This window comes from Lithobates pipiens, unplaced genomic scaffold (assembly GCF_037356315.1).
Source record: "Lithobates pipiens isolate NorthernLeopardFrog02 unplaced genomic scaffold, aLitPip1_a1.2 Scaffold_19, whole genome shotgun sequence".
Taxonomy (NCBI): domain Eukaryota; kingdom Metazoa; phylum Chordata; class Amphibia; order Anura; family Ranidae; genus Lithobates; species Lithobates pipiens.
In genome coordinates this window covers 70039034-70061030 of record NW_027507764.1, presented here as the reverse complement: position 1 = coordinate 70061030, position 21997 = coordinate 70039034, and the positions used below count along the sequence as shown (strand labels likewise).

General features: G+C 42.4%; 1 protein-coding gene across 3 annotated transcripts in view; it reads left to right on the top strand.

The window, feature by feature from the left end:
- The window catches only part of LOC143996051 (ATP-dependent translocase ABCB1-like), a 102276-nt gene extending 82027 nt beyond the window's left edge, over positions 1-20249 (top strand). For all 3 annotated transcript variants that reach the window (XM_077490858.1, XM_077490859.1, XM_077490860.1), the window contains 5 exons: positions 5097-5253; positions 11429-11626; positions 15110-15316; positions 16432-16578; positions 18894-20249. In XM_077490858.1, the coding sequence (XP_077346984.1) occupies positions 5097-5253; positions 11429-11626; positions 15110-15316; positions 16432-16578; positions 18894-19094 (910 nt within the window). In that variant the 3' untranslated portion in view covers positions 19095-20249. The remainder of the gene's footprint in view (positions 1-5096; positions 5254-11428; positions 11627-15109; positions 15317-16431; positions 16579-18893) is intronic.
- The last annotated feature ends 1748 nt before the right edge of the window (positions 20250-21997 follow it).

The window sequence follows — 21997 nt, the reverse complement described above, 5'->3', positions numbered from 1 at the left end:
CCGCAGATGACAATCGGGCCCAAATAGAGAACAGCTATGTAGGTGGATAATAGCGGTATGTACTGGGTACAGAGCACGCACACAGCACGCACTATCTCCTGAGTGACACTACTGACTGCAAGCTCTATTGTTAAAGATGGACCACTAGCTATATAGGTGAGGTGAATATCACGGTGTATACTGTGGTCAGGGCACGCAGACAATAACCAGAAAACAGCAGAGTTAAAGGGGTATATACAGATGTATACTGTGCTGTGCTGGAGGCACACACAACTTCCAATAACTCCAGCAGATGACAATCGGGCTCAAATAGAGAACAGCTATGTAGGTGTATATAGTGGTATGTACTGGGTACAGAGCACGCAGACAGCACGCACTAAGGCTGCATTCACACCTGAGCGTAGCGTGTTTGAACGTTTTTACCGGCGTTTTGTCGCGCGACAACGAGCGTTTTGTCACACTACAACGCGCGACAACGGGCGTTTTGTCACACTACAACGCGCGACAACGAGCGTTTTTTAACTTCAGCGTTTTTTTTCAGCCAATAGGAAAAATATTTTTCATCTGCTTATTTTTTCTTGAGCAGATACAGCGTCAAAACGCCCGTAGAAACGCTCGTTGTCACGCGTTGTCGCTCGAATCGAGCGTTTCCATTAGTTTCTATGGAAATGAAAACGTCCAAATCAGCCCGATTCGCGCGACAAAAAAGGGTCCAGAACTTGTTTGAGCTTCAGGCGTTCGGCTTCAGGCGACATGGAGTGGAAATGTGAACGATCTCCATTGAGAATAATGTATTTTTTCCCCTCCAGCGTTTTGTAGCTTCAGGCGTAGGGCTACAAAACGTTCAGGTGTGAACGGGCTGTAACACTACTGACTGCAAGCTCTATTATTAAAGCTAGATCACTAGCTATATAGGTGAGGTGAATATAGTGGTGTATACTGCGGTCAGGGCACAGACAGTAACCACTACACAAGAGCAAAATAGTAAATCAGCCAAAAACGATTGGTGTGTAACTGTGTTGAAGGTACACAGAACACCCACTGCTTCAGATGCTAACAAACACTACACGAGGCCGCCTGAAAGGCGGCTTTATATAGTGTGGGGCGTGCACTACACAGGCTGAGCTATGATTGGCCACAGGCAGGATGCCTGTGTCCAACCATTGCTCTCCTCGCTGCTGGCGCTGCGATTGGCCAAGCATGCGGGGTCACAGTGCATGCTTGGCCAATCGTGAGACAGCAATGCATTGCGCCATCACAGTGCATTGTGGGCCACACGAATTTTGCCGCGAACGGCCCAAACGTTCGAAAATTCGGCGAACGCACAAACGACCGATGTTCGACTCGAACATGCGTTCGACTCGAACACGAAGCTCATCCCTACTGACCAGCTTTCCTGTCTATGCTGAAGAAAAGCATCCCAACAACATGATGCTGCCACCGCCATGTTTCATGGTGGGGATGGTGTGTTCAGGGTGATGTGCACTGTTAGTTTTTGGCCACACATAGCGCTTTGCTTTTAGGGCAAAAAGTTAAATTTTGGTATCATCTGCCCAGAGCATCTTCTTCCACGTGTTTGCTGCGTCCCCCACATGGCTTCTCGCGAACTGCAAACAGGACTTTTTATGGCTTTTAAAGGCCAGGTTTGTGGAGTGCACAACTAATAGTTGTCCTGTGGACAGATTCTCCCACCTGAGCTGTGGATCTCTGCAGCTCCTCCAGAGTTACCATGGGCTCTTGGCTGCTTCTCTGATTAATGCTCTCCTTGCCTGGCCTATCAGCCATGTCTTGGTAGGTTTGCAGTAATGCCATACTCTTTCCATTTCTGGATGATGGATTGAACAGTGCTCCATGAGATATTCAAAGCTTGGGATATTTTTTTATAACCTAACCCTGCTTTAAACTTCTCCACAACTTTATCCCTGATCTGTCTGGTGTGTTCCTTGGCCTTCATGATGTTGTTTGTTCACGAAGGTTCTTTAACAAACCTCTGAAGGCTTTACAGAACAGCTGTATTTATACTGAGATTAAATTAGACACAGATGGACTCTATTTACTAATTAGGTGACTTCTGAAGGCAACTGGTTCCACTAGATTTTAGGTAGGGGTATCAGAATAAAGGGAACTGATTACAAACGGACGCCACACTTCACATATTTATTTATAAAAAATGTTGAAAACCATTTATCATTTTCCTTCCACTTCACAATTATGTGCCAATTTGTGTTGGTCTATCACATAAAATCTGATTAAAATACATTTACGTTTTTGGTTGTAACATGACAAAATGTGCAAAATGTCAAGGGGTATGAATACTTTTTCAAGGCACTGTATACTCCAAGCACCATCAGATATAAAAGAGAAGAGAAGGTCTCTCTATGACTTTATTTAAATAAATAAAAAGTGAGTAGAAAATGTACATATTTGTAGCCCCCTGGTCCTAAATTGGGGCTACTATGCAAATATAGTTTTTGGCTGGGTTGTAGATAGCTCAGACTGATTGCATAGTTTATTTCCCTAAGCTCAATTAGGTTGTGCATTTTTCACTGTCTCCAGTAAGTGTCAATGGTACCACAGGTCAGTACTTACTAGACTGAGTTATGGATATTTATTTTTCTTCCAGCTAGCCCAGTAGGAGGTTCTTGGTCACTGGTGCATTCTGAGAGTGTATATATATTTGGGATGGCCATGTGCTTGTTCTCTTGCCTCAGGCTGAGGCCTGGAGAGGTGCTGCTGAACTGTGCTCTGCATGATAGCCCAGAAGCCTGTCTGGGGCCTATTAATGTTGGGATGGTCCTGAGGCTGCCTTGCCCGGTGTGGAAGAAGCCAAGCCAAATTGAGTGGACCCTTGCTGGAGAGAGCCAGGATGAAGGCTGGTCTCTCAGGAGGGCCTGGTACTGTGAAGATGTATTTTTCTGGAGCCAAGGAGTCTGTAAGTGATTTGCTACTGGTATCTGAGATCCATAACTCCCTCTCCTACTACCTTTTTCTGAAAATAAAAGAAATGGCCACATTCTATCCAGGACTGAAAAGCGATAGATTGGTTGTGCAAGGTGGACTTCTCTGTGCATCATTCTGTTTCAATAGACCTAACCTTGGTTTTTATGGGGAGTGGCTACTTTCCCTTTTTTGGGAAGACTGGTGTGTTTATTGTGAGTTTTTATATATCCTTTAATATAGTTATGTTTAGGCTATTAAAGATTCTCTCTTCCATATTTAATGGTGCTTGGAGTATATCTGAAGAGTGTTAGAAGGATATCCACCTGACCTGTGCTGTATTACTTGAGGCTATCATTTTAACAAAATGTTTATTGGTGGCTCTCCTGTTCAAAACGCAGCCAAGTACAATTTTTCAATTACCGTGTATGGATTCGGTACGATATATAACTATCGTTTATTCGGTAAAATATATCTATCTTGAAGTTGATTATTTTTTTTAATTTAAAGCTAACTTTGGTATATTTGACTTGAAAAGCTACATGTCGTGTTTCAGTTTTATAATGTGGCCTAAATCCAACTGCTAAAATGCTGTCCTGTTTCCTGTTTTTTACATATATATATATATATATATATATATATATATATATATATATATATATATATATATATATATATATACACGTTTTTTTTGAAACTATTAAATCAATGGGTTTACTTCCGCTTTAAATATATATATATATATATATATATATATATATATATATATATATATATATATATATTTAAAGCGGAAGTAAACCCATTGATTTAATAGTTTCAAAAAAACGTTAAATTCCCGGCATGCTAACTGTCACATTAGTTGTGCTCTCAACCAAACTGTCAAACCATCCAATGGCTGGGGTCATAACTGATCACATGTGCAGCATCATGACAGTTAAAGATTAAGCAGAGGCCAAGATGGCAGCTTCTTTGGCTGAAAATAATAGGAGGGTTTACTTCCACTTTAAGGTAGAATTCCAAGCTAGAACTTACTATGCTTAACCACTTGCCGACCAGCGCACGACGATGTACGTCAACAGAATGGCACGGGCAGGCAAATGGGCATACATGTTCGTCCCTTTAAATTTGCCGCCCTGCCACCAGGAGCGCGCCGCCGCCGGCGCGCTCCCGCGCTGGTCGGGACCCCCGTGAGTCCGATCGCGGGACCCGCGGACTCGATCGCCGCGGGCATCCCCGCGATCGTCTCACGGAGCGGCCGAATGGAGAAGTGCCGTTGTAAACAACATTTCTCCATTCTGCCTAGCAACTAGTGACGCTGATCTCTGCTCCATGTGATTGGATCAGAGATCAGTGTTCACTAAATGAAAGCCCAACCCCCCCACAGTTAGTAACACATCCCTAGGAACACTTAACCCCTACACTGCCACCCACTGGTTAACCCCTTCACTGCCAGTGTCATTTACACAGGAATCACTGCATTTATATAGCAGTGATTACTGTATAAATGACAATGGTCCCAAAAATGTGTCAAAAATGTTCGATGGGTCCCCCACAATGTCGCAGTCACAATAAAAATCGCTGATCGCCGCCATTACTAGTAAAAAATAATAATTAAAAATTATTAATAAAAATGCTATAAAACTATCCCTATTTTGTAAACGCTATAACTTTTGTGCAAACCAATCAATGATCGCTTATTGCGATTTTTTTTACCAAAAATATGTAGAAGAATACGTATCGGCCTAAACTGAGGGAAAAAAATGTTTTTTTATATATTTTTGGGGGATATTTATTATAACAAAAAGTAAAAAATAATGCGTTTTTTTCAAAATTGTCGCTCTATTTTTGTTTTTAGCGCAAAAAATAAAAACCGCAGGGGTGATCAAATACCACCAAAAGAAAGCTCTATTTGTGGGAAAAAAAGGACGTAAATTTTGTTTGGGAACCACGTCGCACGACCGCGCAATTGTCAGTTAAAGCGACGCAGTGCCGAATCGCAAAAAGTGGTCTGGTCTTTGACCAGCAAATTCGTCCGGTCTGAAAGTGGTTAAAATGGCTCCCACCTACCTTCTAACTCCCTACCTTTTAAAAGGAAGATCGTGCACTTTAAACAATAAGTGGTTGATATTCTGATAAGCTGTTGATGTTTCTTTCAGGGTATTTGCAGCCATTGTTTTTGGAGCCATGGCTTTGGGTCAGACCAGCTCATTTGCTCCAGACTACGCTAAAGCTAAAGTGTCAGCAGCTTATATATTCAGCCTGCTGGAGAGACAACCTCTCATAGACAGCTACAGCACTGCTGGAAACACACCTGTAAGTACATTGATTTCTCGGTTTTAGTGGATGGCAATTGCATCAGTCACAAAGTGCCTTCCTAATGATCTTTTAGATCCAAGAGATATTAGTTCATTGCAACAGTCTTGGCTTAGTACTAAAAATAACCAGCTTGGATACATGTCAAACGCTCAGGTCACACACCAATGATGTCGGGTACTGACCAAAGGAACCTGTCTATGTTCCAATAGATCCACCTGTCAAACAATCGGATTGGACACCGATGACTTCACTCTTAAAAGCAGCTTTTTTTTGCATCAAACCGTACAGGCCATGGACCCACCGACACATTTCACTCCAACGGGCTTAATCTCTACGACCAAGCCTACTGGGTTGAACTGCGCTTGTAAGTGTAGTCCCAAGGTGGGGCTCTGTGGTATGTATGGTTTGGTGCAATAAAGCTTTTCTAAGAATGACATCATCGTTGTCTGATCATGGATGCTCAGATGCGGTTCATAGGTGGATCTTTTGGAGATTAGACAAGCTTCTTTAATCAGCACCCGGCAAGCCCTGCAATGGAGAGAACAATTGGAGCCTTGGAGTTGTGGAATCTGTGGACATTTCAATCTTGGCTTGCAATTGAGAATTAAAGTTAAAAATATTTTGCAATCTATAACTTTCAATATATAATACCTACCATGAGGCGGCTGTGCCAGTACTCACTATGTAGGCATGTTCTGCCAATGTCACTATCAGGAAGCTGGTCCAGAGTAATTACAGTGCCTTGAAAAATTATTCACACCCCTTGACATTTTCCACAATTTGTCATGTTACAACCAAAAATGTAAATTTATTTTATTGTGATTTTATGTGATAGACCAACACAAAGTGGCACATAGTTGTGAAGTGGAAGGAAAATAAAACATGGTTTTCAATTTTTTTTACAAATAAATATTTGAAAAGTGTGGCGTGCATTTGTATTCAACCCCCTTTACTCTGATACCCCTAACTAAAATCTAATGGAACCAATTGCCTTCAGAAGTCACCTAATTAGTAATTAGAGTCCACCTGTGTGTAATTTAATCTCAGTATACATACAGTTATACAGTTGTTCTGTGAAGCCCTCAGATGTTTGTTGGAGAACCTTAGTGAACAAACAGCATCAAGAAGGCCAAGGAATACACCAGACAGGTCAGAGATAAAGTTGTGGAGATGTTTAAAGCAGGGTTAGGTTATAAAAAAATATCCCAAGCTTTCAACATCTCACTGAGCACTGTGCAATCCATCAATCAAAAATGGAAAGTGTATGGCACAACTGCAAACCTAAAAAAGTCTCTCCTGCACTCTGGTGTCTAGTTCCTCAATGCGTGATGTGACCAGCTTCATATAGTAATGCCTGATGTCTTGCAGCCCTCCTCTGAATAATGGATATTCATACACTAAAGGAAAAAAAGAAGTGAAGGAGGGCGCACCGACCTAGTGCATTACCACTAGTAAAGCTTTATTCAAATATAAAACAGCAAAGTGTATACTCACAAACAAGTATTGATAGAAGACATAATCAATAACGCAAATCCACTGTTCTGAACATCGACAAGCCAGGACCTGATGTCGAGTGGATCGAACGATACCTCAAGATGACTGACGCATTTCAGGGGAGAACCCCTTTCCTCAGAGCTTAAACGCTAAACGGGCAAACTGCAAACCTATCAAGACATGGCGGTCCACCTAAACTGACAGGCCAGGCAAGGAGAGCATTAATCAGAGCAGTAGCCAAGAGGCCCATGGTAACTCTGGAGTAGCTGGAGAGATCCACAGCTTAAGTGAAATAATCTGTCCACAGGAGAACTATTAGTTGTGCACTCCAAAAATCTGGCCTTTATGGAAGAGTGGCAAGAATAAAGCCATTGTTGAAAGAAAGCAATAAAAAGTCCTGTTTGCAGTTTGCAAGAAGCCATGTGGGGGGACACATGTGGAAGAAGGTGCTCTGGTTAGATTTAACTTTTTGACCTAAAAGCAAAAGGCCATGTGTAGCAGAAAACTAACACTGCACATCACCCTGAACACATCACCATGAAACATAGTGGTGGCAGCATCATGTTGTGGGGATGCTTTTCTTCAACAGGGATAGGGAAGCTGGTCAGAGTTGATGGGAGGATGGATGGAGCCAAATACAGGGCAATGGCGTGGAGTTTCAACGTCCAGCAGGACAACGACCCTAAACATACAGCCAGAGCTACAATGAAATGGTTTAGATCAGGGATAGGCATCCTCGGCACCCCAGCTGTTTTGAAACTACAAATCCCATCATGCCTCTGCCTCTAGGAGTCATATCTGTGATTGTCAGGGTCTTGCAATGTCTCATGGGACTTGTAGTTTCACCACAGCTGGAGGGCCGAGGTTGCCTACCCCTGGTTTAGATCAAAGCATGTGTTACAATGGCCCAGTCAAAGTTAAAACCTAAATACAATTGAGAATCTGTGGCAAGACTTGAAAATTGCTGTTCACAGATGCTCTCCATCCAATCTGACAGAGCTTGAGCTATTTTGCAAAGAAGAATGGGAAAAAATGTCCCTCTCTAGATGTGCAAAGCTGGTAGAGACATCCCCAAAAAGACTTGTAGCTGTAATTGCAGAGAAAGGTGGTTCTACAAGGTATCGAATAAGAGGGGGCTGAATACAAATGCACACCACACTTTTCACCTATTTATTTATAAAAAAAATGAAAACCATTTACCATATTTTCCTTCCACTTCACAATTATGTGCCACTTTGTGTTGGTCTGTCGCATAAAATCCCAATAAAATACATTTACCTTTTTTGATTGTAACATGACAAAATGTGGAAAATTTCAAGGAGTAAGAATACTTTTTCAAGGCGCTGTATATGCAGCCAATGCTGAAGAGAATGCATAAAAAACAGAAAGTGAATGACAGGAATTGGACCAGTGCCAAGTTTAAAAAACATAAACAAAAAAACAGTATTTATATAATAATAAAAATAAAAAAACATGGCCGTTGTTTAGCATACACAGATCTTTAGCTAACTAAATGGCATCCGGTCATGTTAAACACACGTGGGTGTAGCAATAGGGGTTGTAGGGGTCACAATGGTGGCCCCACTCATGCTTCAGGAGGTCTAGGCAGCAAAAGGAACAGGGACTGGAGGGGCAACGGGGGCAGCCTTTTTTAGAACCTAGCAGTTGTATTTTCCTGTAGCAGCTAAAAGCCTGCTTCTCTTCCTCCCCCTCCCACTGGCATTGAGCTGCTGCAGGAAAATAGAGCTAATACAACTGTGTTTATTGTGCTTCAGCTTGTGAATGAACAAGAAACTGCTCGGCACAGAGCACTTCCCATTCATCCACTGTCCAGTGTAGCTGAGGCTGCAGAGAAAGGGACTGATGAAGCTCTGTCCACAATCCCTTTCTCTATTTCTCTATTTTTCTATGTCTCTGTTTAGACCTCTGATATTTCACCAAAGTCCCCCAGCTCCCTTGGGGGGACCCCAAGGTGGCAGGAAGGGGGCCCGCTGCAAAACATTTGAAAGAGTCCTGTTGTGGGACTGTAATGGGTAAAAAGAGCAACGGGATCAGTAGAAAGGGCTCCGCCTGGAGGAAAGAGCCTAGGGCCGTTCATGATTTCTTACACCAGGGCCTGAAGGTTCTAGTTACGCCTCTGTATACATGTACTTAGAAGTGCTTTTCCAGTTAAACTTTTTACTTTTTAGCTTTTGGTAACTTAGGAATCAGCAGCAACCACTGTAGCAGGAAGTGGGGAGGGGGGTCCCATATTTCACGCATACAGGAATAAAACATTAATAGAGACTCTAGCTCTCCCCCAGTCAACCAATAAGCTGGGTTTTAATTGCCAATTAATGGCCTTTTTAGAGAAATTTCTCCTGACTACCTCTCCCAGTGCTAACATTTCTGCAGGAATTAGGGAAAAAGTTCCTGAATGGGGCCACATATGGCAGAAAAATTTGAAGAAATATAACCTTTCCTATTATCCAAATCCGACAAACATTTTGTCTTAGAATAAACACACCATAATGTTAGCTATACACATGTATATTGCTCTCATTCGGCCCCACAGGCTGAATGAGAGAAATCAATTGAGGAATCTCCACTACCTGCTGTTGTATTCTAGCATCTGAAGCACTCAGTGTTTGGCTTAGAATTTTCCACCCAGCTCAGCTGATTTTTATGTTCAATTTTTTTAAAATAATTTTTACAATTCAAGAATAGGCAAAGGTACATAGCAAAGGAAAAATACTGAATGTCCAGTCATATTCAAAGCAGGGTTCAACAACTTGATTTCATCTTTTGTATTGGAGGATACATGAAGCGTGTGACGGAACCGATCCCACACTGCGATTGAGTGCCTCCGTCAGTATACCGCTTCCCAAGTCCAAATATAGAGATCAGATATTCCAACCGCTCACAAGCACAAAACAAAACGAGACCTGCTTAGTGCTAACATGGACTCATTTATTAGAACCAAAATGCCAAGCATTTATAATACAGAAGAAGACTAAAACCTAACCTAATTAGCATGAGCTAATTATCTAAATGAACACTCAGACTAGTTGACTAAGGGATAAGACTTTTCAGCTCCTAGCTCATTAACAATTCAATAAACATTACCATAAACATAAACACAGGGTTAATTAGCACAAACAACAAAGTGTGAAGTCTCCTACAAGCCAGACTAGACTCATTTACACAACAGATAGGTGGCTGGAGTTCATGACATTAGCATCTAACAGCTTGTGTCCCAACAGCATGAGACAACACACATTATATATACATATATACAGCACTGAATCTAACTAGCACAGATTATAGTGGGGTTCTCATTCACCCTGTGCCCCTTAAAGTCCAGGGCCCATAATTAGTCGGCAAGAGGCTCGCATTTAGTCCTCTCAAAAAGCCTGTGTCCCAGCTAGGTCTGTCACAAAGGGTATCACCGAGATTTAGACAAAGAATTAGTTAACATACGATAGCTTCAACTGGTATGCGACCCATTGAAGGAAGTGTAGATCATACTGGAATAAGCTCCAAAACAAAATATTATAAGAAAAAATAAAAACATTTTTTTGGGACAGAGCAGTAAGAAAAAAGGAGTTAATAATGTAAAAAAAAGACATAGTTGAGGAGGGGGGGATTTGTTGAGTATAAAGGTGAGGTAAGCAAAATAGGAAGGTAAGAATGGGAAGCTTGGCTGATTTTTAAACAGGCTTTTGTGAAGCCAGGTGTTGCTGACGGGGCCACCCATGGCTCGGATAACAGCCGATTCAACACACATCGGCCAAAATCAAAGCCATATATGACTAGCTGAATCTGTCCACATACTGTAGGTGGGGATTATCTCAAAGTATAAGAGTTTTTGCAGTGATTTCATATATGAAGTATAATCTCCTTGTGTACAGAGTACAAATGATTATATTGCTGAACCATAGGAAATGTGCCCCTAGCAGTCTGTTAGCAGGGTTATGGGGAGGAGTACAGATGCTTCCTTGTGCCCCTAGGGGCTGACAGAGTGATTGCATGTAAACAATTGAGGTAGCATTAAGGCAGCCCCTGCCTGCCCAGTGGTCCGGTCCATAGCTTGATTATTTAGTTAAACTCCAACAATTAGCAAAATATCCAATTACTGGAACCCTGATTGGGTTCCCGCTGAGGGGCTGAAGAAGAACAATGTCCAATCACATAGTAGTGCAAGTTCTCCTGGCTCTTTCCATACATGGACCGACCGACCAACCACAAGGTCTGCCACCCCTGGTATTTACTGTATGTCCTACCACAAGGAGTCGGTGCCATGAACACCTGGGAGCAGGATGGCAGCCACTTAACTCTTCCATAACCAGAAGATGCCATACCCAATACAATTACAATACTCAATGCAGCCAAGTGTAAACACATTGCAAGGAAAAGAACAAAGTGAGGTACACCATTTAGTATCACCTGCCTACAAGTCAGATCAGAATTGAACAGTGACAGCCCAGTCTGTCTGATTACTGCCTTATTAGCAGCACTGTGGAGATTATCTGAAAGTATAGGGATCTGAAATATGCTAAATTGAAAATGGATGAAAGAAAGGTCATTCAATAATCTGGCTGTTTGTACTTTAAGAACATGAGTCACCAGTGTGTTATACCATCAAGTGTCAACTTCCTATGGATTATTGCTTTATTGCTTTTGTGTCTATTTATTGCAGTCACAATGCAATGGAAATATCACCTTCAAGGGAATTCACTTTAACTATCCAACTAGACCAGAAGTTGCAGTGCTGCAAGGTTTGGACATCACTGTGGAGAAAGGTGAAACTCTGGCATTAGTGGGTAGCAGTGGATGTGGGAAAAGTACATCCATTCAGCTCCTGGAAAGGTTCTACGACCCACAGAGTGGAGAAGTGGTAATGCATTTCATGATTTATATTCAGTACCAATGTCTTTATAAAGCAGTTTAATTACTATATGTGTAACATGTCCTCTATGTAAAAGACCCATGATTCAGGTTATTATATTAGTAAATCAGAAAACACAAAATTTACTGTGTGCCCTCCCCAGACCTCATAAAACTGATAAATAATGACATCTATTTAACCACTTAAACAATAGTTTTAACTTTCTGTTATAAAATATATCCAATAAAAATATGTAAAAAAATCTGATTTCTTCATTAAGTTAGGCCAATTTGTATTACGCTCCATATTTTTGGTAAAAAAAAATTCCCAATCACCATTTTTTTTCCGTATGATGCCATATCGTACAATTTTCGTTTAATCAGTACAGCTATCGTTCAAAAATGCAATACAAATGCATTACAACATATGACATCACTTCCGAATTTTTTTTCTGTCGTGCGGGAATTTTCATGACTTTAGTAAACTCATCAGATTCCATCTGAGATTAGCATGCAATAAAAAACGGACGATCATTCGTCCGATAATCTCATCATGTGTATGGGGCATAAGTGACACTTTTTGTGGACCAGTGACAGCACTACAGTGATCAGTGCTGCAAAAATGCAATGGAACTGTACAGTATCTCACAAAAGTGAGTACACCCCTTACATTTTTGTAAATATTTTATTATATCTTTTCATTTGACAACACTGAAGAAATTACACTTTACTACAATGTAAAGTAGTGAGTGTACACCTTGTATAACCGTGTAAATTTGCTGTCAACTCAAAATAACTCCACGCACAGCCAATAATGTCTAAACCACTGGGAAATGTTCAAATTGGCCCCAAAGTGTCAATATTTTGTGGCCACCATAATTTTCTATCACTGCCTTAACCTTCTTGGGCATGGAGTTCACCAGAGCTTCACAGGTTGCCACTGGAGTCCTCTTCTACTACTCCATGATGACATCACGGAGCTGGTGGATGTTAGAGACCTTGCGCTCCTCCACCTTCCATTGGAGGATGGCCCACAGATGCTCAATAGGGTTCAGGTCTGAAGACATGCTTGGCCAGTCCATCACCTTTACCCTCAGCTTTTTTAGCAAGGCAGTGGTCGTCTTGGAGGTGTGTTTGGGGTCATTATCATGTTGGAATACTGCCCTGCGGCCCAGTCTCTGAAGGAAGGAGGTCATGCTCTGCTTCAGTATGTCACAGTACAGGTTGGCATTCATGGTTCACTCATTGAATTGCAGGTTCCCAGTGCCGGCTTCCCAGTGTCAGTCCCAGACCATGACACTCCCACCACCATGCTTGACTGTAGGCAAGACACACTTGTCTTTGTACTCCTTACTTGGTTGCCTCCCCACACGCTTGACACCATCTGAACCAAATAAGTTTATCTTGGTCTTATCAGACCACAGGACATGGTTCCAGTAATCCATGTCCTTAATCTGCTTGTCTTCAGCAAACTGTTTGCGGGCTTTCTTGTGCATCATCTTTAGAAGAGGCTTCCTTCTGGGATGACAGCCATGCAGACCAATTTGATGCAGTGTGTGGCATATGGTCTGAGCACTGACAGGCTGACCCCCACCCCTTCAACCTCTGCAGCAATGCTGGCAGCACTCATACGTCTATTTCCCAAAGACAACCTCTGGATATGACGCTGAGCACATGCACTCAACTTCTTTGGTCAACCATGACAAGGCCTGCTCTGAGTGGAACCTGTCCTGTTAAACTGCTGTATGGTTTTGGCCACCGTGCTGCAGCTCAGTTTCAGGGTCTTAGCAATCTTCTTAAAGCCTAGGCCATCTTTATGTAGAGCAACATTTTTTTTTTCAGATCCTCAGACAGTTCTTTGCCATGAGGTTCCATGTTGAACTTCCAGTGACCAGTATGAGAGAGTGAGACCGATAACACCAAATGTAACACAACTGCTCCCCATTCACACCTGAGACCTTGTAACACTAATGAGTCACATGACACCAGGGAGGAAAAATGGCTACTTGGGCCAAATTTGGACATTTTCACCTAGGGGTGTACTCTAGTATTAATGGCTGTGTGTTGAGTTATTTTGAGGGGACAGCAAATTTACACTGTTATACAAGCTGTACACTCACTACTTTACATTGTAGCAAAGTGTAATTTCTTCAGTGTTGTCACATGAAAAGATATAATAAAATATTTACAAAAATGTGAGGGGTGTATTCACTTTTGTTAGATACTGCATAAATGACATTGGCAGGGAAGGGGTTAACACCATGGGGCGATCAAAGGGTTGCTTTATGTGTGCTTTCTAACTGTGTGGGGGATGCTGACACTAGACAAAGGGAGAGATCTGTGTTCCTAATTTGCAGGAATCTCAGATCTCTCTCTTTCTCTGTGACAGAACGATGGCCTGCCTTGTTTACATAGGCAGACAGTCATTCTGTCATTCCCCCTAACACCAGACCCACTGATTGGCTCCCACTGTATCCAATCACAGCGGAAGTGGGTCGCGGGCGCCAAGCACGCTCCAGAACAGGGAGCGCGAACAACGTACAGGTACGTTGTTTCGTGCAGCCAGGCCACCCTGCAGCAGTAAATGTGCGGTCCAGAAGTAGTTAAAGATTAGGTCCTTTACTCCCACCTTGGAGGGTTGGTGCATTGTTCCTCCACACTTCGCTTTGTGTTCTACCTGCTGAGTCAGTGGTGATATGAGGTCCAGGCTTGAGTTAAAGAGGCCATAAGTAGATTCTCTGTAAATAGATGAGCCTAGTCCTGACTAGAACTTGTACTTTTTAGCATAGCCACTCTACTCAACAATTTTCACAGCACTTACAACACACAACTCTTTCCATATGCAAAGTTGCACCCCCTCTGATGACCTCCATGCCCCTTATTCATTTAATTGTCTTTTCCACTTAGCACTGTTTCCATTGATTTGACATCCTTTTTGTGAACTGGTCCCCAAAATTCTTTCCATTAATTCTTTGTAAAGGGACAAAATGATGTATCTCTTACAAGTCTGCCTCTATCTAGCTTTAGAAGCTGAAGATTATAAAAAAAAACACAAGGACACCAAGATCCTTCTCCATCATCATTTCACCTATTTTTAGGTGAAGATTGCATTTTCCATTTATATACAGTAGCTGCCAGTCAGCCAGGTTGTTGGGGTCAGCTTGTAAATTTAAGATAACTTGCAAGCACTGTCTTTTACTACTTAGTCAAGGGTGTAAGCAGACATGTCACCTGAGCCATTCTACCAGCTGGGGCACACCAAATATATTTGTAGACCACTGAAAAAAAAATTAGAGGTGGGGGGAAGTTTAACAAAGAGTCCATCAATAATCATAAAGTCTATATAAAACCATTAACATATACTGCTTATAAGATGGAACCTGGAGAGTCAGTGGTGCCTATAAAAATGTTAATATGGTGACTATATTACCTCTAGTTATGTTGTACCTTTGTTTGTTATTGCCTAATAGTAATTATTGTGTATCTCTTGCAGTGCATTGATGGTTCTGATGTGAAGGCTTTGAACATCCACTGGCTACGGGCACAAATGGGCACTGTATCCCAAGAGCCAATGCTGTTTGACTGCAGCATAGCAGAGAACATTGCATATGGAGACAACAGCCGAAAGGTGAAGCAAGAGGAGATTGAACAGGCAGCCAAGGAGGCCAATATCCAGAGCTTCATAGAGTCTCTACCTGATGTAAGTCTACAATACCTACATTGTACAGTCACGTTCAATTTAAAGTGTATCTAAACCTCAAAACAAAAATTGATAGTATTGCGACTTACCAGTCCATAAATGTGGTGGCTGCATTAGCTTTATTTTTTCACACAGTTTTTTCTTTTATTTTGACCTGGTAATCTTGCCATTAACTTATCTCCTGTCCTACTGTGACAACCGTACTTAACAGCATTGTTACCCAAGGAGATGGTGTGAATTAGGACTACATAACACTCATTGTTATTAGGAGAGCAAAGTACAGGGGGGCAGCAGGGCACAGTACAGGGGGCCAGGAGTGAAAAGTACTAGGGCACAGCAGGGCACAGTCCTGAGGGGTCAGAAGGGCAAATTACAGGGGGGGGGCAGCAGGGCACAGTACTGTGGGGGACAAGAGGGCAAAGTACATGGGGGCAGCAGGGCACAGTACTGGGGGTCAGGAGTGAAAAGTACAAGGGTGCAGAAGGGCAAAGTCCTGTTGGATCAGGAAGGCAAAGTACAAGGGGGGCAGCAGGGCACATTACTTGGGGGTCAGAAGGGCAAAGTACAGGGAGGCCGCAGTCTATGGTACAGAAGCAGTTTCCTCCACATGCAGAGTGGCACAGGGAAGTTGCTTTGACATATCCACCTGTTGTAAAGCATATGCCTATGGAGGGCCGCATTTACCCACACAGGGATGCATAGGTGTTCTATGCATCCCTCTACAGGCAGTTTTAATTATGTCAATTAGGATGCAGCTGCTGCTCCAAATCTGACATATGTGTGGGTGCAAGTGCATGGCCCCATAACATGGATGTCAAATTGGTAATAGCAGCTGTATCTGCACACCCACTGCATTTCAAATGACATCATTGGTACTGCCTGCACAGGGATGCATGGAACACCCGTGCATCCCCGTGTAGATAAATGTGGCCTCACACCGGCGTAAACTGTACATGTGAACAAAGCTTTACTATGGTTTTTTTTTTTTCTACAATTTATATTATTTTTTTACAATTTTTTATACAGTCCTGTTGGGGCATTCACAATGTATTAGAAAAAAAAACTATTATTATTATTATTAACTCCATGATAACTACATCTCTCCATTATGACAGAAATACAACACCCGTGTTGGAGATAAGGGCACCCAACTGTCTGGAGGTCAGAAGCAGAGGATCGCCATAGCCCGAGCCCTTATCCGGCAACCAAAAGTTCTACTGCTGGATGAAGCTACATCTGCCCTGGACACAGAGAGCGAAAAGGTACAAAATAATTAAAATGACTGGGCAGACAAAGACTTTTTGATATGTATAAAAAAAAAAGTCATATAGTAGATGTAGAGTGGCCAACTCCTAACGAATTGGTCACAGTCGTGTGAATCATTTCTGTAAGAAAATAGAAAAATTCTTTCTAGTCAAACAAATTAATTTTCTCATCGATTCTGGAGGAAGTACCTGTCATTACCAAAAATGTCAACTAGTTTACTAGTGGCAAGCCCAAAAGTGGCCAAAGGATCTGTAATGTATTGGACCAGCCATGCAAATGAAGGCAGTTTATCTAATGTACATAGCCAATACCAAACTCCATAGTGGTCTACATTGTTCACTAAATTGGTTAAAGTAATTTAGACATTAGGAGTGCACCAGCACCGCCCCCCCCCCCCCTGTACATCGCCGCCTCCCCTATCCATGCATCCGGCCCCTTTTCAGGACATCGGCGCATGGATTCCAATGTGGAGGGGCTGTTTTTTTTAAGCACCGATTAGAGCCAGAGGCTCTAATAGGGTTCAATATAAGGTGGGCTCGGGTCGCATAGAGTGCGCTCCAAGCCCACCCAGGTGTGTTACAATAGCGAATCATTATTCGCTGTTGTAACACTGATCCTCCCCCTGGTCAATGAGGAAGCAGGTTTTGAAACCGGTCCCCCGACTGGCTAAAAGGACAGGTGATCCTATTGGACGCCTAGGAGGAGGAGGGGAGGAGCTGGGAGCCACCACGGAGGAAAGGACTCGGAGCCGAGCCACTGCACCACTCTGCCTGCCACCTGGTATGATGGGGTAAGTGCTGGATCGACCGGCAAACAGCGGGGGGTGTCATTCAGGGGGGATGGGTGGTTGTTTGCCACCCCCCCCCAAAAAAAAAACACCAGCCGCCACTGGTAAGTTTCATTTGGTTTTGAGATTTGGGAATTCCTAGATGTCTGCACAAGAATGTGTAGAATCAGTGCTGCTCCTTTTAGTGCCTGAGAAGTTGTATATATAATTTTATGAAATGAATATACAATTAGAGTTTAGGTTAAGGTTATTGTAAAAGTTTAGCTTTCAGGAATCATCTTCCAGGTTTTTTGTCAAAGCTAAATTGAACAAGCTGAAGTTAGAAACCGATGCACAGCTGTGCCTGATTTTGCACTTTCCAGTTTTAGTAAATCAACCCCTCTGTCCTCTAAATCTCCCAAATCCTTGTCCATGGGGGTCCCACTGTATGTAAGAACCTCTTTTGTGTGCTCACAAGGCGGACTAAACATGAGATTTGTAGTGTGCCTACAGTAGCACATAGTCGTATCTAACATGCAGCACTCCTTCCAAACAAATGGAAGTGTGGTTGAAAAGGACAAGTTCTGAAACTCCCAGAGGATGTTATAAGGAGGCAGAAAAACACAGTATGAAATTATTTCATGAAAAACAGATTATAAATCCATTAAGCAGTAGATACACTATATTACCAAAAGTATTGGGACACCTGCCTTTACATGCACATGAACTTTAATGGCATCCCAGTCTTAGTCCATAGGGTTTAATATTGAGTTGGCCCACCCTTTGCAGCTATAACAGCTTCAACTCTTTTGGGAAGGCTATCTACAAGGTTTAGGAGCGTTCCTATGGAAATGTTTGAACATTTTTCCAGAAGCGCATTTGTGAGGTCAGACACTGTTGTTGGGCAAGAAGGCCTGGCTCGCAGTCTCAGCTCAAATGCATCCCAAAGGTGTTCTATCAAGTTGAGGTCAGGACTCTGTGCGGGCCAGTCAAGTTCCTCCACCCTACACTCATATATTCATGTCTTTATGGACCTTGCTTTGTGCACTGGTGCGCAGTCATGTTGGAACAGGAAGGGGCCATCCCCAAACTGTTCCCACAAAGTTGGGAGCAAGAAATTGTCCAAAATGGCTTGGTATGCTGACGCCTTAAGTGTTCCCTTTACTGGAACTAAGGCAGGAACCCAACCCCCTGAAAAACAACCCCACACCATAACCCCCCCTCTACCAAATGATTTGGACCAGTGTACAAAGAAAGGTACATAAACACATGGATGAGCGAGTTGGGGGTGGAGGAACTTGACTGATCTCAACCTGATAGAACATCTATGGGATAAATTAGAGCAGAGACTGCGAGCCAGGCCTTCTCATCCAACATCAGTGCCTGACCTCACAAATGCGCTTCTGGAAGAATAGTCAGAAATTCCCAAAGACACACTCCTAAACCTTGTGGACAGCTCTTCTTTCTATCAGAGGTTCTCTTGTCAGGGTTTTAACCTCGCCTTTGTTTCTAATACAGTTAAGAACTTTTTCTGTTTCCTTCTAGGTGGTACAAGAAGCTCTGGATAAAGCTCGAGAGGGTCGCACATGTATAGTGATCGCCCACCGACTCTCCACCATTCAGAATGCAGACAAAATAGCCGTCATCCAGAACGGGAAGGTTGTAGAACTGGGAACACATCAACAGCTACTGCAACTTAAAGGTGCCTATCACTCGCTGGTTACTATACAAATCAGTCCAACATGAGCGGAGACAAAGCCAGCCAACCTCATAGATCAGCAGAAGAAGGAAATCACACCAGTGGGACCTATACTGTTTAAAAAAAAACAAAGATACCAATGAAGGTCAAGAAATGTAAAATGTGGAGCAGACAAACAGCCAAATGTTAGTAAAGGAGTCTTATAAAACAAACAGTACTATAACAAAGCAGTATTACATCAGTGCAGATGCAACTTAAAGTGGAAGTTCAGCGAAAAACAAACAAACTCTAAATCTACTGGTAGCCACATTCTAAGCCCTTGTACACACGGTCGGACATACCGACAACAAAATCCGACGGATTTTTTCCGACGGATTTTGTCCGAAACTGGTGTTGCATACACACGGTCGGACAAAGTTGTCGGAAAATCCGATCGTTCGGAACGTGATGACGTTTGTACGTTACGACAGGACTACGTTCAGGCTAGTAGCCAATAGCTTTGGTCTCGTAATTTGATCTGAGCATGCGTGGCACTTTGTCCGATCGGAATTCTCTACAAACGATCGGACAAAGTCCTATCAGATCATGTTGTCGGAAAATTTTATATCCAGCTCTCAAACTTTGTTGCTCAGACATTCCGATGGAAAAAGTCAGATGGAGCCCACACACGGTCGGATTATCCGACAACACGGTCCGATCGGACATTTTCCATCGGAATTTCTGACCATGTGTACAAGGGCTAAGACTAATCTATCTAGCCCTGTAAAGCAAAAATCGTTATACATATCTTTTGTGCAGCCGATTTGGCGACGACACCCATAGCCTTACTATGGGGCTTCTGTTGTCGGCTGCCTCTTCTGCACCCGCCTCCGCAGAGAAGCCACCACTGACAGCTCAGCGTGGGACTGGATTGGCAGCCAAAAAGTTATGTATAGCGATTTTGTTCTTTACGGGGCTAGATAAATTAGTGTTAGAATGTGGCTGTCAGTAGATTTACAGTTAGTTCGTTTTTGGCTGAACTTCTTCTTTGAGGCAGATTTTTGAGATGAACAGGCCACAATTTTAACTTTTTGAAATGAAGAAAAACACAAAAAAGTGTCAATTCACTGAAATAGCTGTATGCACTATTTATACTGTGTTGTTATTTTTGTAATTATTTAAAGTGTATGTCTGGACAAAATAAAAAAAAATTATTTAGTAAATTTCTGCAGTACATGCAAATTTCCCAATGTTTTGCCTCTTCAAGTATAGAAAAATACCCATTGATCCTGTCAGAAATCTAATGAGCTCCTAGCTTCCTGAGAACACTACCTGTGAACCACTGAAATCTCACTCGGTGTTATCACCGCTACAAGTTTATTTCTCCTGACTATAGAACACTTCTACCATATGTCATGGAGGTCAGGGGAGATGTTCAGTAGTCCACTTCCTGTTCCAGGGTAACAATGCTTCTTCTCTATAAGTACAGTACAGTGAGTGAGTGTTGTCCCTGTTCCGTCAGAATCGGCGACCTGTCCAATTTGGTAACGGAAGTTCCGTCAAGGCCATCTTGGTACACCCCACACTGGTCCGCAGTAAGCCTCCAGTCAGAAGGCTGCAAGCGGACATCTTTTTACACCCACCAGAGTCTTGCAGTTCACACTTGCTTTTACCAGTAAACTGAGCTTCTATAGTGAAATACAGTATTTAGAAATCCGTCTGACTGTTTTAAGGTTGAATTTTAAAAGCAGAGGCGTTCTTTCACATTAGCAAACCTGAGAGATCAGGCTTGCTGCTGCTTTTAAAATTCAACATCAAAAAATTCAGACAGATATATATATATATATATATATATATATATATATATATATATATATATATATATATTATAGTATTTCACTATTGAAGCTCAGTTATTACTGGTAAAAATAAGTGTGCAATGCAAGACTCCGGTGGGTGTAAAAAGACATCCGCTTGCTCCCTTCTGTCTGTAAGCTTACTGCGGACGAGTGCGGGGTGTACCAAGATGGTTGAGGTGGAATGTCACTTCCTTTACCAGATCTAACGGGTCGCCTAATCTGATGGAACACCACCCTAGCACTAGCACAGGAAGTACTAGCAGGACTGCCAGGTGACAGAGAAAAAAGAGCCTTAAAAAAAAAAGAAAATGAATGCAGTCACCACATCTAAGAACTGGTAAGATGCAATACAGTATAAAACTTTTGTTCTTGAGTTTAGATACACTTTAAGTATAGCAAGCCTCAATAGACATCAAGGATATTTTTCCCAATCTACAATCTAATTTTTCCCAATCTTACAATCTAAGGTCACTAACTCACATACTGTATATATAGTATATACTGTACACAGGGCAGGACTTAGGGTGGTTGGGGCCCCTGGGCTTGAGTCACTTTCGGGCCCCTAGGACCTAGAGTGGACACATCCTCCGGCACCTCATCCCTACAAACTAGTGTACACAAACGAATCACTTGAGAGCTCCATGATGCCCAGCTGATAGACATATGGAGACTTCACCACTCAGGGGAAAGGGACTATACGTTCTATTCATCTCCCCATAAGATATATTCAAGGATCGATTACTTCCTGATACCACATCGCCAATTAGAGGCAGTACAAGACCCAATGATAGGAAACATAACCTGGTCAGACCATGTGCCCATTACCATGCGCTATACACTCTCACGGACCTCGACAACTAGAACTAAGTTCTGGAGACTAAACGAAAGCCTGATATCAACTCTGATAGTACTGACAGATGTCACAAAAGAATTGCAACAATATTTTCAAACCAACGACACTGACAGTTGTGACCCAGGGATACCATGGGAAGCTCATAAGTACGGACTGAGGGGGTCCTGATTAAATACGGGGCACTTATTAAATGAGAATGGGAACAAAAACTTCTGTTACTTCTTCATAAGATACGGGAAGTAGAAACCAAACATAAGAA